Here is a 19,319-nt window from a genome sequence, read left to right on the forward strand (position 1 = left end):
GTTGACATTGATAGGAGTGAAAGAATGCATGATGTTTGCATTCAAGAAATTAGGGTGGAAGTTTCTCCACCCAAAACTTATAAAGTTGTTGTTTCTGATATTATAGTTTAACCCAATAATAATCAAGAACAACAAATAAATAATCAAACACTCCATAATGAAAATGTCAATATTGAACCTACAATAGTTGAGCCACAAGAAATAGCATCAAGAAGATCTCAAAAAGAAATGAGGTTGGCTATTTCTAATGACTATATGGTTTATCTAAAAGAGTTAGAAATTGACTTAGGAATTGGTAATGATCCAGGTACATTTTCAGAAGCTATGGAATGTGACGATTCTACGAAATGGTTCGATACCATGAAAGAAGAGTTAAAATCTATGGATCAAAATCAAGTTTGGAATCTTGTTAAATTGCTTAAAGGATACAAAAAGGTTGGGTGTAAATGGGTCTTTAAGACCAAGCGCAACTCAAAAAGTAATATCGAACTATATAAAGGTAGACTTGTTATTAAAGGTTTTACTCAGAAAGGAGGCATTGACTATGAAGATACATTTTCATCGGTCTCCAAGATAGACTCACTTAGAATCATTATGGCTTTGGTGACTCAATACGATTTAGAGTTACATCGAATGGATGTCAAAACTGTCTTTCTTAATGGGAATTTAGAGGAAGAAGTTTATATGGACCCACCTGAGGGCTTTTCAGTTAAAGGAAAGGAACACATGGTATGTAAGTTAAAGAAGTCAATATATGGACTTAAACAAGCTTCCCAACAATGGTATCTTAAGTTTAATCATACCATAACTTCTTTTGGATTTAAGGAAAACACTATTGATCGGTGAATATACATGAAGGTCAGTGGGAGCAAGTTTGTTTTTCTAGTTCTATATATTAATGACATTTTGCTTACTACTAATGATCTTGGTTTGTTACATGAAACCAAGAAATTTTTCTCTAAAATTTTTGAAATGAAAGATATGAGAGAGGTAACGTATGTGATAGGAATAGAAATATTCCGTGATAGATCACAAGGATTGTTAAGGTTATCTCAGAAAGCCTATATTGATAACATTTTAGAGAAATTTAATATGGATAAATGTTCAGCAGGAGCAGTTCCAATTCAAAAAGGTGACAAATTTAGTTTTATGCAATGTTCAAAAAGTGAATTGGAACAAGAACGAATGAAAAGTATTCCTTTTGCATATGTTGTTGGAAGTTTAATATATGCTCAAACTTGTACCAGATCAAAAATCAATTTTGCTGTCAGAATGCTAGGCTGGTATCAAAGTAACCCAGGATTAGATCATTAGAAAGCTGCAGAGAAAGTTCTCAGATACTTGTAAGGAACGAAGAATCACATGCTCACTTATAAAATATATGATCATCTTGAGGTGATTGTATATTCAAATTTAGACTTAGCCGGATGTACCGATACAAGAAAATCAACTTTTCTTTGCTTGTATCTTTTGGCTAGAGGCCCAATTTCATGGAAAAGTGCAAAGCAATCAGTTATTGCTACATCCACTATGGAGGTTGAGCTTGTGGCATGCTTTGAGGCCACTATTAATGGGTTATGGCTGCGGAACTTTATTTAAGGGCTTGTGATTGTCGACAGTATTGCCAGGTTGCTAAAAATTTATTATGATAACTCTACAGCAGTTTTCTTCTCTAAGAACAACAAGTACTCTAATGGTGCTAAACATATGGAAATTAAATATTTGTCCGTTAAAGAAGAAGTTCAGAAACAAAGAGTGTGAATTAAGCACATTGACACCAACCTTATGATTGTAGATCCCTTAACAAAAGGACTGCTGCCCAATATATTTAAAGAACATGTTGAAGGATGGGTATTATTGGATGTCATTAATGATTGTATTATGAGTGCATTAAGTTTATTTATTTAACACTTTGTGCTCAATTATGCGTTTTTGATATTTCTTGTTTTCTATTTGGTATACATGATGGAACTAGATGAATGTGTAATAGGACAGTTTCTAACAGATACATTATAGTTGGACCATTACTATACTTCTCATTTATGGATCATGTTAAGTAGAGAGCTATAGTTGTAGTACATAGAAGAGACTATGTCGATTAATAACATACAACCACTATGACTCGCATTAGTTTCTTTATTTAACTGTGATCACTATGTGATAGCCAATTTAAGAAAGGTTTTAGTATAATATTATTGTGCACATTATGGTCTTTATTAAATCATGAAAGGGAAGGTCATATGGGCCAAGTGGGAGAATGCAAGAATAATGTGGCCTACATGATGTTATTTAAATGGTTTAATAAATATTTAATTGCTAAAATGTATTGGTTATGAAAAGATGAAAATGCGCAAATTTTATGGAGAAGTTACGGTTCCTTCGAAGAGGTGCGACTCTACGAAACATAATGTGTTTTGAAGACATCTATTGATAACCCATATAAATAGAGTCTGATCCTCTCTCCACTCACAGAAGTGAGAACGAACGTTGTATTTTATCCTTCATCAGATAAGATACGTTAATGAGTAAAGTGGATTAAGGGAGTGAAAACAGATTTTTACGTTACTTCTATTTCTGCAACAATTATCTTTAAGGACAACGATATAGATAAAGATATATTTTCATCTATTTTATTGTGAAAATTATGAAAACCTAATATTTTAGATTTTATAATTTTTTCGCATAAAAAAATTATGTCATCACTTACATTCACATTGATAAATGCATGTCAATCTATGATTGATAGTGGAAAAACGAGCGCTACGGCAATAACTGACATGACATGGCACTTATAAACCACCAATTATTTTCTCGTTCTCGGGGCATTTCCGCCACAAGCATTTTGCATATCGAAGGGGTTGAAGAGTAGTTGCCCTGCCAATAATTGTCCTGTCGGCCACTTCAGAATTCGACTTTTCTTTGCTCCCATAATTTCTCCGTGAATGGGCATTTTTTAAAAAGCCCACTTTTCTTTTTCAATTTAAAAGCCCACTTTTCTTTTTGCAATTTTTTGGGATCTTTCAAAGGCATGTAAATAAGGAAAACGTGCAATTATAAATTATATATGTCAATGTAAATATATATATATTTTAAGATGGGACTAATTTAAAAAAAAATATCAATTATACCTTGCGCGGCAATTCTGATCTGAACTGTTTTCATCTCAATAAAAAGTACTAATTTTTATTCGAATCTCAAATTTTGCCCCCGTAGTATGAAATTTTCAAATTATTCGGGCCAGATTTGAGATTTAAGTGAAAGTTCGTGATTTTTTATGCTACTAAAAAATAGGTCGGGCCAAAATTATCACTCAAAATAAACATGTTACTCTTTTTTTTTTTTCCTGAATTAGGCCGTTTAAGATGCTGTATGTGTGTGGCGAGAAACAATACAAAATTAGGAGCAGCAAAACTTTTGGAAACAAAAAGATACGAAGGCCACACGAGACGAATAATCAGCAAAAATCTGGATGACCTTGATATCACTTGCAGATGAAAGGTGGGTGTATTTCGGGAATTGAATCTGGATAATTTATTATATTCAATTTGTTGAAGAAAATAGAGAATCTTCACGTGATGATGATGGGGTCTGCATCCGCAGAAGGAAACGTGGGGGGCCTTATCTTGATTTGTCCTTTTGCTCTCGGCTTCCGTGGCCAGCTCGATCCAGCCACCATAGATAATAAGGAATCTTCACGTGGTGATGTTGACGTCTGCACCCGCAGACGGGAAAAGGTGGTGGCGATATCTTGATCTGTCCTTTTGCTCTCGGCTTCCGTGGCCAGCTCGATCCAGTCCTTATAGGCCATAGATAATTCAACGCACAGTCACTCCTCCGTCTCACTCTCTCTCTCTCTATATTCTTGTTCTTGCATGAATTTGTGGAGCACCGACAAACAGGAAGATGGTGATGACTCGGCTCCTCCTCGCCTCCCTGAACTCCCAGGTCCGTGTTCTTGAAACGGCGGCGGTGGTGACCGTCGTCGTCGTCTCCCGTTTCTTGATTTTTCAGCGGTAGTTCGCTTCCATTGCGAGAGAAATTCGGTGGGTCGGAGAGATCAACTGAGTTGTCTTCAAAGTTAGATCCTTTCATCTTCTTCTTGATCGTTTCGTCGTAGTGTCGGAAAGATTCTCGATTTGTTGGTAGAGTAGGGCGAGCTTGGGTTCACCAGTGTCGGGTGCTTGGTGTTTTGTACTATTTTCTTTTTTTGGGTTACATTCTTCATTTCTTTGTAAATCGATTCACGGTTCTTGTTTTTTTATTTTTTGGGTAACTCCGTTCGCTCTAGTTAGTTTCTTACTTCACCAATTACCCATTTGTGATCGCGGTTCGCTCTAGTTAGTTTCTTACTTCACCAATTACCCATTTGTGATCGCGGTTTGATTTTGCTGCTACAGAGAAGTTGAATGAGAGTATGTAGACACGTCGCGTATCTATCCAGATCCTGAAACTGGGCTTTACTCTTGTAGACCGGCGCAGAATGTGTGCGCGCGCTCTTGTAGACCGGCGCAAAATGTGTGTTGATAGAGAGAGAGAGAGAGAGAGAGAGAGAGAGAGAGAGAGAGAGAGAGAGAGAGAGAGAGAGAGAGAGAGAGACGCGCGCTCTTGTAGACCGGCGCAAAATGTGTGCGCGCTCTTGCAGACCGGCGCAAAATGTGTGTGTTGAGAGAGAGAGAGAGAGAGAGAGAGAGAGAGAGCGAGAGAGATAGAGTCATATCTCAGACATTGAACTCATTAGGCAGAACCTAGCTGATCGAGAAAATCATTTTCAGGGAAGAAAATGATGACTTACTCCTCCTAAGTAATTCAGACCAGTAGGTGAAAACAGCTCGAGATATGATCAATTCATGTTTTGCTAGGAAATGCCTGTCCTGGTTATTTCTGAAGTACTGATGTGTGAATCGGTTTCACTCCGAGATTAATTGATTCTCTTAAAGAAGACTCTTTTATTCAATTGTGCTGAATTTCTCATTCTGCACTTCGTTATGGCCACTGCAACCTCCATGAGTTGTTGGCTTATGATTTTAGCTATTCGTTGGACTTTCTTGTGGTTGAGTTCCATGCACGTAATAAATTATCTGATCCATGTCTAATTGAGAGTAATGACTAACGGTAAAGCACAAGTTCTTCTCAGAACTCTGTGTAATTTCTTCTGCTCCTTAATGCAGTAGTCTCTTATGCCGAAACTATGAGGGCCCTTTTTGCTTTGAAATTGATTGAATTTGGAGGTTAATCAATTTAGTTGTGCTGAGATCTGGAACTGAAACTACTAAGCACAATTTACTTTTTTTCTTGTTTTATTACAGCAAAAACTTTGCTCTTTAGTTTCATATACCATGTTCTTTGATGGCATGAGGTGCTGAATGTCTAAAACTGAAAAAAGCAGTTGAGTGTGGATTGCGTCCGTCTTCTGTTGTCTTGCTTTATATCTGGCCGTACTTTCTGTTAATTGTGTGATGGTAATCCGTGTGTTTTTTACTTTTAGCTTTCTTCCCATGCAAGACATGCATCTTCAAAAAGTTGCCAGGAGCACTTCATCCAAGTTCCTAGACTTGCCAGACTGTATAGCTCTGGGGCATCCTTACAGAAGGAAGAATCAACCGAATCAAAAGATGGTCAAGGGTACATGGTCTTTCTTGTTTAACTTACTCTATAGCTCCCAGGTATCCTTTGATGGTACACCATGCATGTCTTGTTTAACTTGCCCAATATATTGTACACCATGCATCCATATACGTTATAGCATAAGTAGAGTCAGATTGATCTATTTGTGTTACCATCAGGACTGTCATCCGGTACGTCACTCATGCAAACATTGTTATTATATTGGATACTTCTAGGTTTAAGGGCCATGATATGCTGGCTCCTTTTACACCGGGCTGGCAAACTACAGACTTGCATCCATTGGTGATTGAAAAGGCTGAGGTAGGTGTTCTTCATATTCCCAAAGTTAATCTGGTATATACATTGTAGAAGCATGCAGCTGACGCCACTCACTGGTAGAAGCCTCATCTATTGTTGGTAATTATTATTTGAATATGATTCATTTTTTTCAAAAAATTTGGAGCTTATTCCCATGTTAATGACTGATTTCAGGGTAGCTACTTGTATGACATTAATGGGAAGAAATATCTTGACTCTCTGGCGGGTCTATGGTGCACGTCATTAGGTATTCTTGACTTCCTCTGTAATCAGAATCCCCACTTCCCTTCTTGGATATTGGTGATACTTGAAAGATTAGAAACCCCATTATCCACAGCTCCACACTCAGAAATAGGAAAGGAAAGAGAAAATTGCCTACGGATCTGTCACTTGCAACTTTTTGTCCTGAGAATGTCTGACCAGGGATATACGACTGATTAGTCACGTGCCCATACCTTGTAGAAGTCCTCCAATACTTCTGTCTTTTGCTTTCTTCTCTGATCACGACTTGTACAAGTACAGAACTTACTGAAAAATGGCGATAATGTTTTTTTCAGTGAAAATTATCACTTTAAATTCTGATCACTGGCTTAATAATTGCAGGTGGCAGTGAACCCCGACTTGTTAATGCTGCTGTTGCACAGCTGAACACCTTGCCATTTTATCACTCATTTTGGAATCGCACTACCAAACCATCTCTGGTACAAGATGATTCTTTAGTTTAGTTTGCTATGATAGTTACATCAGGACTCGTTTTCTTTGCATGATGATACATATTAAGACGATATGTTTCTGTTGCTTTCTGGTGTTTCCAACTTCTTGTTTCTAATCAGATGTCCCTCCTAGATATTTACAGCTTTGTCAGTTATTATATACGAATGAACAGACAACGAAGGGCTCTCTAATGATTCCTTGAGTACTATCTCATATTTCAGGACCTTGCTAAGGAACTTGTAGAAACTTTTACTGCAAGGAAAATGGCTAAGGTGTTTTTTACCAATAGTGGATCAGAAGCCAATGATACTCAGGTACGATAATCTCCTTGTCTTAGTAAAATGAACCTTATAGTGATGTGAGGAAACACTCTTTTTTCTGGCTTAACTGTAGCATCGGATAAAAATCCTGACATTGTTTAAACGTATAAAGCAAGAAAGCTAGGTTGGAGAGGATTGATGTCGCTCATAATTGCCTGCTAGAGCTAATAAGTCAGATTTGTTGTACATTTAGGATATGCATAAAGAGAGATATATGCTTTCTTAAGCATTCTGTAAATGACTGCAGCAAAGATGTGCGGATAGAAGAAGGAAAAAGGAAAAAGAGAAAAGAAAATAGAGGAAAATATCACGATCACCAACCATTATGATTGTGTTCTGCTCATACTTTTGCTCATTCATATGTGAAGTGAAAGTGATCATTTTTGGTAAAAGTATCGCTGTTCTACTCTTGAAGCTTCCTGCTATATCTATGGCCATTGGTCTAGTACAACAATCAGGTCACTACCAGAATGTCTTATAACCATTTTTACTTTGATCAATGTGATTATAGGTGAAGTTGGTCTGGTACTACAATAATGCACTTGGAAGACCTGAAAAGAAGAAGTTTATAGCTCGTGCAAAAGCGTAGGTGCTAGCAGTTAGTATTCATTGTTTCTCTCTGTGATACAAAAGTGGGACTCATGTTATTTCTGCTTTTTGATAGCTATCATGGTTCAACAGTGATAGCGGCAAGTCTTTCTGGGTAAGTTAATTATATTTTGCTATGCAAAAACCTTTACTTATAGGAGCCTCTCTAATCAATTGACAAATCAGCACATTCTCTCAACAGCCTACCAGCACTGCATCAGAAGTTTAATTTGCCGGTGCCATTCGTGTTGCATACTGACTGCCCTCACTACTGGAGATATCATCTTCCAGGTTCTAGCTTGGTTTCTGTCCATGGTAATAACTGCTACTCTGAACTTTTTACTTAGCAATTGGCCAAATGCATTTTTAGGTGAGACAGAAGAGGAGTTCTCGTCCAGATTAGCCAATAACTTGGAGAAGCTTATCCTCAAAGAAGGACCAGAGACGGTAACTACTCTCTCTCTCTCTCTCTCTCTCTCTCTCTCTCTCTCTCTCTCATTCACACACACGCACACACGCACAAGCACAGGTTAGTATTCACGGGTACAAGTGCAGTAAGTGCTCGCTCACTTGCCACTACCTGTGACTCTGCAGAATGGCAATGTAATTTGCATCGGTGGGCACGCAGTGCACGTAAATTGGTCATCCACTTGACCTCTGATTATTGGTCATACTATGATAGTGTGCTAACCAGTGGCAAATCATATTGGTGCTAGAGTACTGATCTTTCTTGATGAATTGAATGGAATGCCCCCGATCTTTTCTGATGCAACTCTGGCGGTTCCTTTGCAGATTGCTGCATTTATTGCCGAACCTGTTATGGGGGCTGGAGGTGTCATAACTCCTCCAGCAACATATTTTGAGAAGGTGAGTGGGGACCAAAAAGAACTTCATTTATAAAGGCTTCCGGTGCTCAAGCTGGACGGCTAAACGCCTGGGTTTTCTTGGTTTCCGTTCTTTGCATGAATTTTCCCACACACACTGCTTATCAGATGATAATTTACAGGCAGAAATGTATCTCGCCTACACATTGGAGATCATAAATGAATTTTTCCTGTTTCTTCTCATCAATCACTTGTGCTCCATACATTGTAGGTTCAAGCTGTTGTCAAGAAATACGATATTCTGTTTATCGCAGATGAGGTTGTTCCACATCCTTATGTGTTGGGTAACTTTTTGTGAGCTCTTTTTGTCTACCTGCAAATCTCAGCTAAAATTTCCTTTTTCTTTCAGGTGATTTGTGGATTTGGAAGGCTGGGAACGACGTTTGGATGTGACAAGTACAATATTAAACCAGACCTTGTATCTGTGGCTAAGGTAAGATTTGGAGACTCTACCACTACATACTTTTGGCAAGTTAAGCCTGAAAATTCACTCTAGATAAGTTTTTTTTCTCATCTCCTAAGAATAAAGTGTTCACCTTTCAGGATCAGTGATATTTTTTTCCTCATGTTTTAATTATTTAGGCCCTTTCTTCTGCTTATTTGCCCATTGGAGCTGTAATGGTGAGCCCCGAAGTTTCGGATGTGATTCACTCTCAGAGCAACGAACTCGGTATGTCAGTTCCTTTTTCTTTATTATTTCTTTCCTTCTTCATTTTGTGTGTTTCTTCTCACCAATTTCCTTTTTATCAGGTATTTTTTCCCATGGATTCACGTATTCCGGACATCCCGTATCCTGTGCTGTTGCAATAGAAGCCCTCAAGATATACAAGTTCGTTCCTATTTTTTTATGTTCCAAATTGGGTCAGTTAGCCGATGCTATGTTCTGATAACATAACTTCATAGCTTATTTTAGAGAATCATCTTGACTGTTGGGGCATGACCTTGGTTCAGCCTATGGGAGTTGTACTAACTCTTAGTAGTCAAAAGCAACAATATATCACTGATTGTCTATTATGCAGGCCGAGTGTCTGTGAGATTTGTCAGTTTCTTTTGATACATCTCTAAATTTCGTATTGATGTTTATACAGGGAAAGAAACATTGTTGAACAAGTAAATAGAATTGCTCCAAGATTTCAGGATGGATTGAAAGCCTTCTCGGACAGTCCAATCATTGGAGAGGTACAGTTCATATTTTGCATAACTAAAGCACATGATAGTTTCAACAACTTGATCTCATTCAATGTACGGTCCTCTTCTGCAGATTCGGGGAACTGGGCTGATTCTTTGTACCGAGTTTACGGACAATAAATCACCTAATGATCCATTTCCTCCCGAATGGGGTAAATCCTATATTAGATTCTGTCTGTTTTCACAAATTCACTACTACCACGAAATGAAAGAGTTGATGTATGACAGCAGAGAAAATGTCCCCGTTTCTTTCATCCAGTAAAATTTGGTCAACATTGAATGTAAATTTCGTGTATCTGACTTGTTATGACCGTGCAGAGACAAAAGGCAAACAAAGACCCCCACACACTTTTATAGACATGCGCATGTTTTCAGCAAAAAGGGCATTTGCATGCTCGCACACTTGCATGCTGCCTAATCCTAATACTAAGATGCATCTTTCATAATCGTTCGAAGTCACTTGTGCAGTCCCTTGAAGCTAGTTATATGTTACTAAGTGGATATTTGCCGCATCGAATTCTCGATTTCTCATTTGGTTTTTGATCGGATGAGCTCCGTATTTCTCAGGAATCGGTGCATATTTTGTGGCACAGTGCGAGAAGCGTGGTATGTTGGTGCGTGTAGCTGGCGATAACATTGCGATGGCTCCGCCTTTCATAATCACTCCCGAAGAGGTCGATGAGGTAAGGTTACACACCGCATTCTCGTGTTCCATGTTCTTGTTTGAGATCTATCCTTCCTCCTGTTTTCCACTGCCTGAAATACTTCAGAATATTGCTTTTGTCCGGTTGCTGTTAGCTTCTCAGAGTGAGATGATAGATCATGATCACGAACACCATCTATCTTTTCATAGCATTTTATTGTTGGGCTTGACTCGATTCTCATCTCAGCTAATAAGAATCTACGGAGAGGCGCTGAAGGCGACGGAGGAGAGGGTGAAGGAGCTGAAATCTCAGAAGAAGTAAATTCTGCAGAAGCCGATGAGATGATGGCGAAAGAACCGGCATGGAGCCTTTGCAATGTAAAACCAAATTGCAAAAACAAATGGATTTTTAAATAAAGAATCTGCGTATCTTCCTCTCATGGTGTGGCGTTATTACCAAAGGTCTCATTCCTTTTGTCTTTGGGTTTCACTTCACCGCTTGCATCCTTACATGGCTTATTCAGGAAAGTTTAAGGTAACGTGAATTCAGTTCCCGACATGAGCGGTTGAACTCATCAAATTGAATGTGAACTTGCTCTCTCAATTTAGTGGAAGATCACTCGATCTCGAATGAAATGATTCTTCCAAGCATTGCAGAGGAAATCACTAGGAAGAAATGCACTTCCTTTGACTTTGTCAACGATCGTCGCGTTATGGATAAGAAGCATTTATATATACTTCTAAACAGTGAATATGAGCGAACCACAATCAATCTTGCAAATGGGTAAGACCCGAGAAAATGCAAAATCCAATCTTTTTCACGTTTCTGAGAGACGATGCATCAGAGCAAGAGCACTCGCTCTGTTCTCGAAGTTCACGCAATCTTTCGACAGAAGAGAGTTGAGATTACAGATGACAGAGATACTGAAACATCGTTTTGCACCGACCAAAGACCGACAGAGGAACCGGAGAAAGGTTCAGAACTTGTCGGGCTTATCGGCTTCCCTCCTGGCTCTCCGCTTCCTGGAACTCAAAGACGATTCGAAGCCGCCGCCTCCTCTCTCATCGCATTCGTCCAGCTCTCTGAGCGATCTCTGCGCGCAGAAGGAGAAGGCGAAAACCCGAAAAAGAGGGGGTGAAAATCACGAAGCTTTCAATGGCGATAAATAATCAGAGAGAACCAGGAAAAACCGACCGTAACGGAGGCTTTCTTTCTTTCCGTTTGTTACCTCCCTGATCTCCGCGAAGCTGACGACGTAGAAGGTGACGGCCGCGGCGGCGGCGACGGCGACGGTACCCGCCACCGGAATCGCTATCTGCATCGCCGCGTCCATGTTCTCTCCGGCACCGACTGCGTTCTTGCACGGTTGAGAGGAACACGACGATGAACGGTGCGCAGTCCTGCAACTTCCACGACCACTGAAGCAGTCCCGCCACGTCTCGCGCGGACAAAATGAACGAACGCGTGAAGGCCGTCGGATCGGGTGCACGTGAGCCCAGTGCATTTCGACCGTTAGATCGCACGGATTATACGCGGGACCCATCAAAATCATACGCTAGGATGTATGGAGCTCGTATAGACGGGGCCAAATTAGCACTAGCTCGTGCTCCCCGAGTTCGAACTCGCTTGCTTTCGGGCGAGTTTATTTTGCGAAAAATATACGATTCAAAAAATATTTTTAAAAAAATAATTATTCATATCAATTATAACAAAAAAAAAATTCGTTGTTAGTGATGAAAACTTTTTTCATTGGCTAACTATTTCAAGTTATGAAATCTGTCATTTTTAGGAAAATGTTTCCATATAATTCATTTTTCGCAAAACAAATGGAGCCTTAATAACATTTGTATCTTGGCACATATATAAACGAAACGTTGCCAGACCGGCATTTTTTATATACTTTTTACCTCCGTGCCAAAAAAATTGCCTTTTTATTTCACCGGCCAAGATGATTTCCACAGATCGATTTAGCAAGGCGCGATTCGGTAATTTAGCCCTCTCGGATTAGATTAAAGGTTTGATGGAAGACGCACGACACCGTCTTGAATGAGTCCGCGTCAACCGTCAACTCGCACGTTGACAAGAACCATTTCTTCCCTTTTCTTTTAGGGTCACCAGCACTTTGGCTATAGCTCGTGTAATCATGGCATTTACCACGAACTTTTTTTTTGTGGCACGTAAAAAAGCGAACTTTGCTTTTGTGCATTACATTTACCCCAATGTATTTAGTCCATGGGCATTTTCGTCTTTTACCTTTTCTTTTTTTTTTTTTTTTTTTTTTCCTTTAGAGTGAGAAGGGCCCTCGCCGGATCCGTGAGGGGCCCTCGCCGGCGTGGCGAGGGTTGCCCGCCTGGGCGAGCAGGGCGGCCCTCGCCCGCCAGCCGGCGGGTCGACCTCACTGAGCGAGCTCGAGGGCGGCTCGCTCGCCCGCCGCGAGGGCGACCTCGCCGGCGCCGGCGAGGTTCGCTCAGCCCTCGCGGCGGGGCAGCAGCCTCGCCCAGGCTCGAGGGCGAGTCGACCCTCGCCGCGTCGGGCGAAGGGTCGACCTCGCACTGAGAGTCGAGCCGAGGGCCTCCGTAGGGATCTGGCGAGGCGCCCTCGCTCGACGTCGGCGGTCGACCTCACCCCGAGGATCGGGCGAGGGCCGCCCTCGCTCGCCCGGCGGCGGACCCGACGCCGGCGACGGGTCGCCCTCGCCCTGGGCGGCGAGGGCGCCTCGCCCCAGGCTCGAGACGGCCGAGGTCGACCCTCGCCCGGCAACCGCTAGGGTCGACCTCGCCGGGAATCGGGCGGCGCGGGCCGCCCTCGCACCGGGCGGCCGGGCCGCCCTCGCTCGGCGGGCGCCAGGAACGAGGGCCCCCTCGTCCCGGATCCGCGAGCCAGGCACGCCGGCGAGGCCCTCGCCAGGAAGGAAAAAAAAAAAGAAAAAAAAAAAGAAAAAGCGAAAAGACGAAAATGCCCATGGACTAAATACGTTGCAAGGTAAATGTGTCATAGCTTCTTTGAGTTCTTGGTGTCACAAGAAAGTTCAGTCATGCGTGGTAAACGAATGTGTCATGATGCTTGGTTGGTTTTTTGGTGTTTTCCCTTCTTTATCCTTTTTCTCCTCCCTCCCAATTCCTCGAATTGTCCTTATTTTGGCGTTTATAATAAGAAGAAAAAATAAAGAATTCTTCAAATCGTCTCGATACGAAAAAAGAAATGGCGCATCTAATTAAAAAAAAAATTCAACGACCATTGGACACGTGTAATTACGTTGGCGGGTACGTAAAACCTTAATTGTTCGCCCTGCTAACCTCCTATAAACCATGCAACAATAAGGGGTCAAAGCTGACTCAGCCCGTTGACTAATCGCCAACTCTCTTCCCCCTCCTCCTCCTGGCCTATAGCTAGTCTGTCGTCGTCGTCGTCGTCGTCGTCGCCGACATGGCCGCGTCATGTGCGTCGCTCGCGTCGAGGTTTCTTGTCGGAGATATATATAGCTAGCCGAACGCCGCAACGCCAAACAATGACGCCTCGTCTCGGAAGAAGCTTGCCATCGCGGTCTTCGACGACGCATATCTCCGAGCGAAGGAAACGCCTCACGCCACCCGCTTCATCTTGATCCTTGGCCCTCCTCCTCCCTCCCTTCCTTCCTTCCTGATCCTTTCGTTTGCCGTATCGGCTGGGTAAGTAATCATCGACAATCACGACCCTTTGGGCTTGTTTTTCGTTTCTGGGTTCGCCTTTCCTTCGGCGGGGAGTCGGTGCTCCTCCGGATGGGCGTGGTTTTGCTGGGTCTTTCGATTTGGATTGGCTTGTGATGTGGGGGCTCGCGTTCTTGGCGATTTCGTTTCGTTTCCTCGCGCTGCTCTTGCTTTCCTTGTATGAATCGATGCCCTCGTCGATTTTGTCTCCTCTCAAGTCGGGCTCTGTTGGGATTCTTGATACGGTTAGGAAGAGCGCGGGCGTGTTGTTTGAGCACGTGCGCAGGGTCTTTTCGGTGATCCGGTTAGGTTCCTCTGTTCTTGCCTTCGGATTGATTGTTTATGTGGGTCGTTCCGTTGGGGGTTCTGTATTAGAAAGTGTGTAACTGTTCGACGATTTCCTGTTGTTTCTTGTTTTATACTGCATGTTTTGGGCGATTCTGGGATGATCTGGTTCGTTTTTATCCTTGGTGGACTTGATACGGAGCGTGGTTTCTTTGTAGCATGACGGAAAGCTGTAGCAATGCGAGTCCGAGCTCTAGCTCGAGTTTGAACAGCAGCTTCCATGACGATACGGAGGACGACCAAACCATCGCGGCCATCTTGGCGGAAGAGGAGAGCTCTAAGTCAGATGGAAAGCTTGGGAAGAGACTATCTCACTTAGATTCTATCCCGGTATGTTCTTGCTATCTACCTGATCCCTTTCTTTCGTAAGAAAATTCATGTCTACCACTCCCCTTGAGGCAATTAAGGAGGTTCTTTTTTCTTCTTTTTGTTTGATTATGGTATTATTTACTCCAACCTTCGTCGATTACACCGACGTGATAGCTACAATTTGAATTGCTATCTATGCAACTGCTAGAAATTTATACTCAGTCGTCGAGTAATACATGTTGTTGGATTGTAATTCCTAGAGATTCACTTCATTGATGGTCATTGCTTCTCATTCAGTGTAGGTTTCAAGACATCTTCGAATGTTACATTATTTTTTGTCTTCAAACTGGACTATTTTAATAGCACTAGCTGATGTCAAAGTTTAAAAATTCTCTGACTACTGGAGGTTAATCCATATACTATGCCAATCTAATTCTAATGTTTCAGCTCCAAAATATGAGTAGACACATTAGCATACAGTGGTTACTGGTTTCCTTGAAGACAGTGTGCGTAGGCACCATGCGCAAATTTGACCTATTTTGGGGCTTTGATCCTAGGACTTGTACTTGTTGACAGATGGCTTCATAAGAATTCAGAGAAGCAGCAACAATTTTTTTGCTTTACCATCGCTTGGTAATGTTGAGTTCAGGAGTGTTGAAGCCCGTATTTTGCGCCTCCACTCTCACTGACACTGCCATTAGGCAGAATACCTAGTAGCTTGTTATGCCATTGCTGATTTGAGCTGTGGATAGTAATTACAAGGGGCAGATGATTTACAAGTTTACTATGTTGGCAGCACACTCCTCGGGTAATTGGAGAGATTCCCGACGTGAACGAAGCAACATTGGATCACGAGCGGCTCTCTGAGAGGTTTTGTGACTTATAATGCGGTCGATCATGTTTGGAGTTAGAATATAGCAATACTTTTATGCTAAGACTGAGTGGGGTTCAGCATGGTCCTCTTTATGCAATATCATTTTCCTTGTATTCACCTATTCATCATCAACTAATTTTTGTTTTATTGAACTGAAGATTGTCATCAAGATTAATCGCTTGTTTTTGTGTCCTGGATATCCAGATACGTGGCCCTTTTTTTGTTTTTTTCTTTGGCTTTTTGTGTTCTCTTTGTTTCATGCAATAATACTGAGAAGCCTCACTTAAAACATCCGTTCGATATGACAATTGCTGTCCCCTTCCCCTTTATCTATGATAGTTATCGATTCAATATGCTGAGATGTGAAGTCACGTATGCCGTGCATGTTCATTTGTCTTAGGTCTCTTATACATTGCATCTTAGGAGTGCATTCTTTGTGGGATTTTACTTGCTGGATGATGGTTTTGCTTTTCCCCTTCTCTCAGATTAGTGACTTATAATCTAGAAGAAATGCAAATTGAAGGTGATGGGAATTGCCAGGTTTGGCTTTAGAGATAATGCTTTCATGGTTTGTTACTATGGAAAACCAATTTTTGATGCTATTTCAAATTGCACAGTTCCGCGCATTAGCTGATCAATTGTTTCGCAATTCAGACCATCACAAAATCGTAAGGAAAGAGATAATAAAGCAGGTATGATTGATACTGTTATCCCAAGGTTTTTAATTGTTTTCCCCTATGCTCTTCTGCCTCTTCCGAGTTTTCTTGGAAGAGATGTGATCAAATGCCTCTAAGATTGTTCCTTACCAAAAAAAAAAAATGCCTCTAAGATTGCTTATGTAGCTCCTGTCTATTAGAATTTAGAAGTTTTCATCTTATGACCTTGTCTGGTTTGATTCCAATTTTCATGTTTTTCCAGCTAAAGCACGAGAGGAAATTGTATGAGGGTTACGTGCCCATGAAGTACAAGAGCTATTTAAAGAAGATGAAAAGGTTAGATATCTTCAGTAACGTTGCTTTGTTTCCATATGCTAATTGTGATTTTTGCAAGTCTGATTTTTTTTTTACTTCTGGATGCCACCAGATCTGGAGAATGGGGAGACCATGTCACACTGCAAGCAGCTGCAGATCGTGTGAGTGGAAGTTTTGTTGTTGGACATTTTTTTCTGGTCTAGTGAACATACCTTGGTGAAAGGCCTAATGTTTGTTCAGGTGGCATTGCTGCTGTCCAGTTTATTTTTACGTAGACTTGAGTAACCATTTCTGTCATGATATGAATAAACTATACCCATTTCTGACGTCAGTTTTTGTATATGGGGATACAATTTCTGACATCAGTAACTTTGCAAAAATCTTTCATAGCATGTTAACTTATGCAGGATCCTGAGTTAGTAGCATCTTAAGCTGAATGACCTTGTTTTCATAGCATTCAGAGCTTTGTTAAGGAATAATCGGCAAACATGAGTTTTGTTCCAGCTCTAATTGGATGACTTTCTTCAATGTAACTATTCTTAACCTTTCAGATGTACTCCTTTAAATTGACTTTGAGAAAGACATCTTTTCTGTCGGACTAGCTATTTCAGAGTGACTGTGGGTCACGATTACATTTAAGTTACCAAAAATAAGAATAGTAACAATATATTTGTTTCAAGATAACTAAAGAGTCCAAAATCAAACTCAATTGAATAAGGAAAGCTTCTCCAATTGGATGGCGATTAACCAATTGGATGGCGAATCTTTTCAAGTCTGGATATTATACAGAGCTTCTCCTCCATCACTGTCTTCATATTATATGAAGCTTCTGTCACATGTTTACATCATTTTGCCATACCTAGGCTTTCTATGTGCTTTTTTTTTTGTGTTTCTAATTTGGTCACTTTCTCATTATATTTGACTAGAATTTTTCACGCTATTCTTCATCACGATCTTAGTTTTCCCCTCTTTTAGTAAATTGAAATGCCTTTCTATGATGACTTGTTGACTTATTCATGCTCGTTCGGTAATATTTGTAGTTTGCAGCAAAAATTAATTTGGTGACCTCCTTCAAGGACACTTCATACATTGAGATCGTTCCAAATGGGAAGAATCCTACAAAAGGTAAATAATAAATATTGTGACAATTCAGTAACCTCCCTGCATGTTTGAGCCTACTGGCTGTCCCCGTTCCTGTTGTAATCTGTCTACCCAAACATGGTTTGTTTCTCTTTTTCTACTTTCTTTGTGAATAATGATAATACTGGTATAAAGAGCTGCTGTGAGCCTATGACTTTAAATGTCTACTTTAACAATGCATCTTGTGCATCACATTGTCAATTTTTGTCGATATGGATGGCCTCTTTGCCTTCACAAAGCTACGGATGACGACATAGCATCGAAATTATATAAAGTGAATAAAAAGCAGTACCCTCCGTGAGATATTGTGGGATCACTACCAACTACTCTATGAGATATTATGGGACCACTGCCAACTGTTCTAAAACCTTAAGCTATTAGATGAAGGTGTGGTTTATTATTTAAATATTTTAACACTCTCCCTCACACGTAGGTTGGACCTTGGCCTAAGCCTAAAGCGTGGAAATATAATTGGGGAGGCAAATAGGGGGAAAGATTTGAACTTGGGACTTCCTACTCCGATACCATTTGAGATTTTGTGGAACCATTGCCAACTATTCTAAAAGCTTAAGCTATTAGATGAAGGCGCGGTTTATTATATGAATATTCTAACACCCTCAATAAATAATTAAAGCCGCTGCAGTGGCCCTTATTTTTTTCTGGAAAATCTTAATCAAGTGGTTTTTCATAACTTCTCATTGTTAAAGTAGATGCCTCTTCATTCTCTAAATAAAGATCCATCACTCAAAAAATTCTATTTTATGTCAAAGCAGGTTCTTTTTCCATTTTGGATTTTTATTGGCTACGTGTTTTTATGACTATCTCGGTTTGATTTTTACATTTGTTATTGTGGGACATATATGTTAGTATTACTTTGGTAGCTCTTAACTCCGATGGACCACTAAGTGGCCATCTCTGCATGATACTTGCCGGCTGTACATTGTACTGTTTTTGGCAATTTATGTGAGAGACCTGGTTGAAGTGCTGCTTAATTTTATATGCTGGCTTATCACGGCCTTCTTGTGACTCCAGAGTTGTGGCTCAGCTTTTGGAGTGAAGTACACTACAATTCATTATACGAAAGAGGAGGTGAGGATGCGCAACTTTCATATCAGTGTTCTGCTTATGGTTACTTCTCATGTCTCCAACTTTTGGCCCTAAATAACAAAAGATACTTTGGTGGTTTTTGTTTTCCGCAGATGTTCCTGCTAGAAAGCCACGAAAAAAGCATTGGCTTTTCTGAAGAGTCAATGTTATCATGAGGTCAACCTGCAGCATTGGCAGCTATTAGTTGAATGCATTGTTTGCAAGTGCTGTGCTATCGGTGTTATTTCCACTGCCGAGAAAACTTAGTTTGGAGATATGTTGCAGATCATCATTTTCTGTACATAACAGGAGTCCTAGATCGAAGAAGACAGACACTCATGTACACATGACGACCGAGAGTTTGCGGAAATTACTTTCATTGTATACCATTCTAGTTGTTTTTACATTCTTTGGACAAAAAATATGTTGGAGGAAGATAGCAAACTAAAGATGTAAAGTTGTTTGAAGGAATTGAGAGTTGAAAGGTCGTCCTCTCTATATTTTAGGCATTGTATTTATTCTTACGTAGCTATGGAGTGGTCAGTATCAGGGACCAGTTTCAGGCACTTTGACAGGGTAGGGTAACAAAACCAAGTGTTTCGCGAATTCCCCAAAGACATGAGGACATTGTTGCCAATTCTCTAGCTT

General features: G+C 40.7%; 2 protein-coding genes across 3 annotated transcripts; both read left to right on the forward strand.

Moving 5' to 3' along the window:
- Window positions 1-3,722: 3,722 nt before the first annotated feature.
- LOC115664323 (vanillin aminotransferase-like) lies at window positions 3,723-10,663 on the forward strand. Its single transcript, XM_056315198.1, has 19 exons — window positions 3,723-3,945; window positions 5,486-5,622; window positions 5,841-5,925; window positions 6,097-6,169; window positions 6,526-6,623; window positions 6,858-6,950; window positions 7,468-7,541; window positions 7,621-7,659; window positions 7,747-7,835; window positions 7,915-7,991; window positions 8,337-8,411; window positions 8,640-8,687; window positions 8,778-8,861; window positions 9,011-9,098; window positions 9,179-9,257; window positions 9,517-9,607; window positions 9,690-9,768; window positions 10,184-10,299; window positions 10,507-10,663. The coding sequence occupies exons 1-19, from the start codon at window positions 3,904-3,906 to the stop codon at window positions 10,579-10,581; spliced, it is 1,542 nt and encodes a 513-aa protein (XP_056171173.1). The 5' UTR covers window positions 3,723-3,903; the 3' UTR covers window positions 10,582-10,663.
- A 3,031-nt stretch (window positions 10,664-13,694) lies between these two features.
- On the forward strand, window positions 13,695-19,171 carry LOC115688883 (OVARIAN TUMOR DOMAIN-containing deubiquitinating enzyme 11). Of its 2 annotated transcripts, none has more exons than XM_030614828.2 (10): window positions 13,695-13,928; window positions 14,450-14,621; window positions 15,397-15,470; window positions 15,960-16,014; window positions 16,092-16,166; window positions 16,393-16,466; window positions 16,558-16,606; window positions 17,486-17,570; window positions 18,618-18,674; window positions 18,785-19,171. In XM_030614828.2, the coding sequence occupies exons 2-10, from the start codon at window positions 14,451-14,453 to the stop codon at window positions 18,826-18,828; spliced, it is 684 nt and encodes a 227-aa protein (XP_030470688.1). In that variant the 5' UTR covers window positions 13,695-13,928; window position 14,450; the 3' UTR covers window positions 18,829-19,171. The 2 variants fall into 2 exon arrangements, with proteins under 2 accessions (XP_030470688.1, XP_030470687.1); XM_030614827.2 differs by lacking the exon at window positions 13,695-13,928 and adding an exon at window positions 14,016-14,250.
- Window positions 19,172-19,319: the final 148 nt, after the last annotated feature.

Source organism: Syzygium oleosum, unplaced genomic scaffold (assembly GCF_021117445.2).
Source record: "Syzygium oleosum isolate NSW1041296 unplaced genomic scaffold, Sole_v2.1 Sole_v2.10, whole genome shotgun sequence".
Lineage (NCBI taxonomy): Eukaryota > Viridiplantae > Streptophyta > Magnoliopsida > Myrtales > Myrtaceae > Syzygium > Syzygium oleosum.

What these genes read in the sequence shown, in the direction of transcription:
- LOC115664323 (XM_056315198.1), top strand. Translation starts at nt 3,904, where the DNA reads ATGGTGATGACTCGGCTCCTCCTCGCCTCCCTGAACTCCCAG. An exon ending in TGGTGATTGAAAAGGCTGAG is followed by an intron (nt 5,926 to 6,096) that starts GTAGGTGTTCTT and finishes GACTGATTTCAG; the next exon opens with GGTAGCTACTTGTATGACAT. An exon ending in ACAGTCCAATCATTGGAGAG is followed by an intron (nt 9,608 to 9,689) that starts GTACAGTTCATA and finishes CCTCTTCTGCAG; the next exon opens with ATTCGGGGAACTGGGCTGAT.
- LOC115688883 (XM_030614827.2), top strand. Translation starts at nt 14,063, where the DNA reads ATGTGGGGGCTCGCGTTCTTGGCGATTTCGTTTCGTTTCCTCGCGCTG. An exon ending in CTCACTTAGATTCTATCCCG is followed by an intron (nt 14,622 to 15,396) that starts GTATGTTCTTGC and finishes CTATGTTGGCAG; the next exon opens with CACACTCCTCGGGTAATTGG. An exon ending in TGCAAGCAGCTGCAGATCGT is followed by an intron (nt 16,607 to 17,485) that starts GTGAGTGGAAGT and finishes TAATATTTGTAG; the next exon opens with TTTGCAGCAAAAATTAATTT.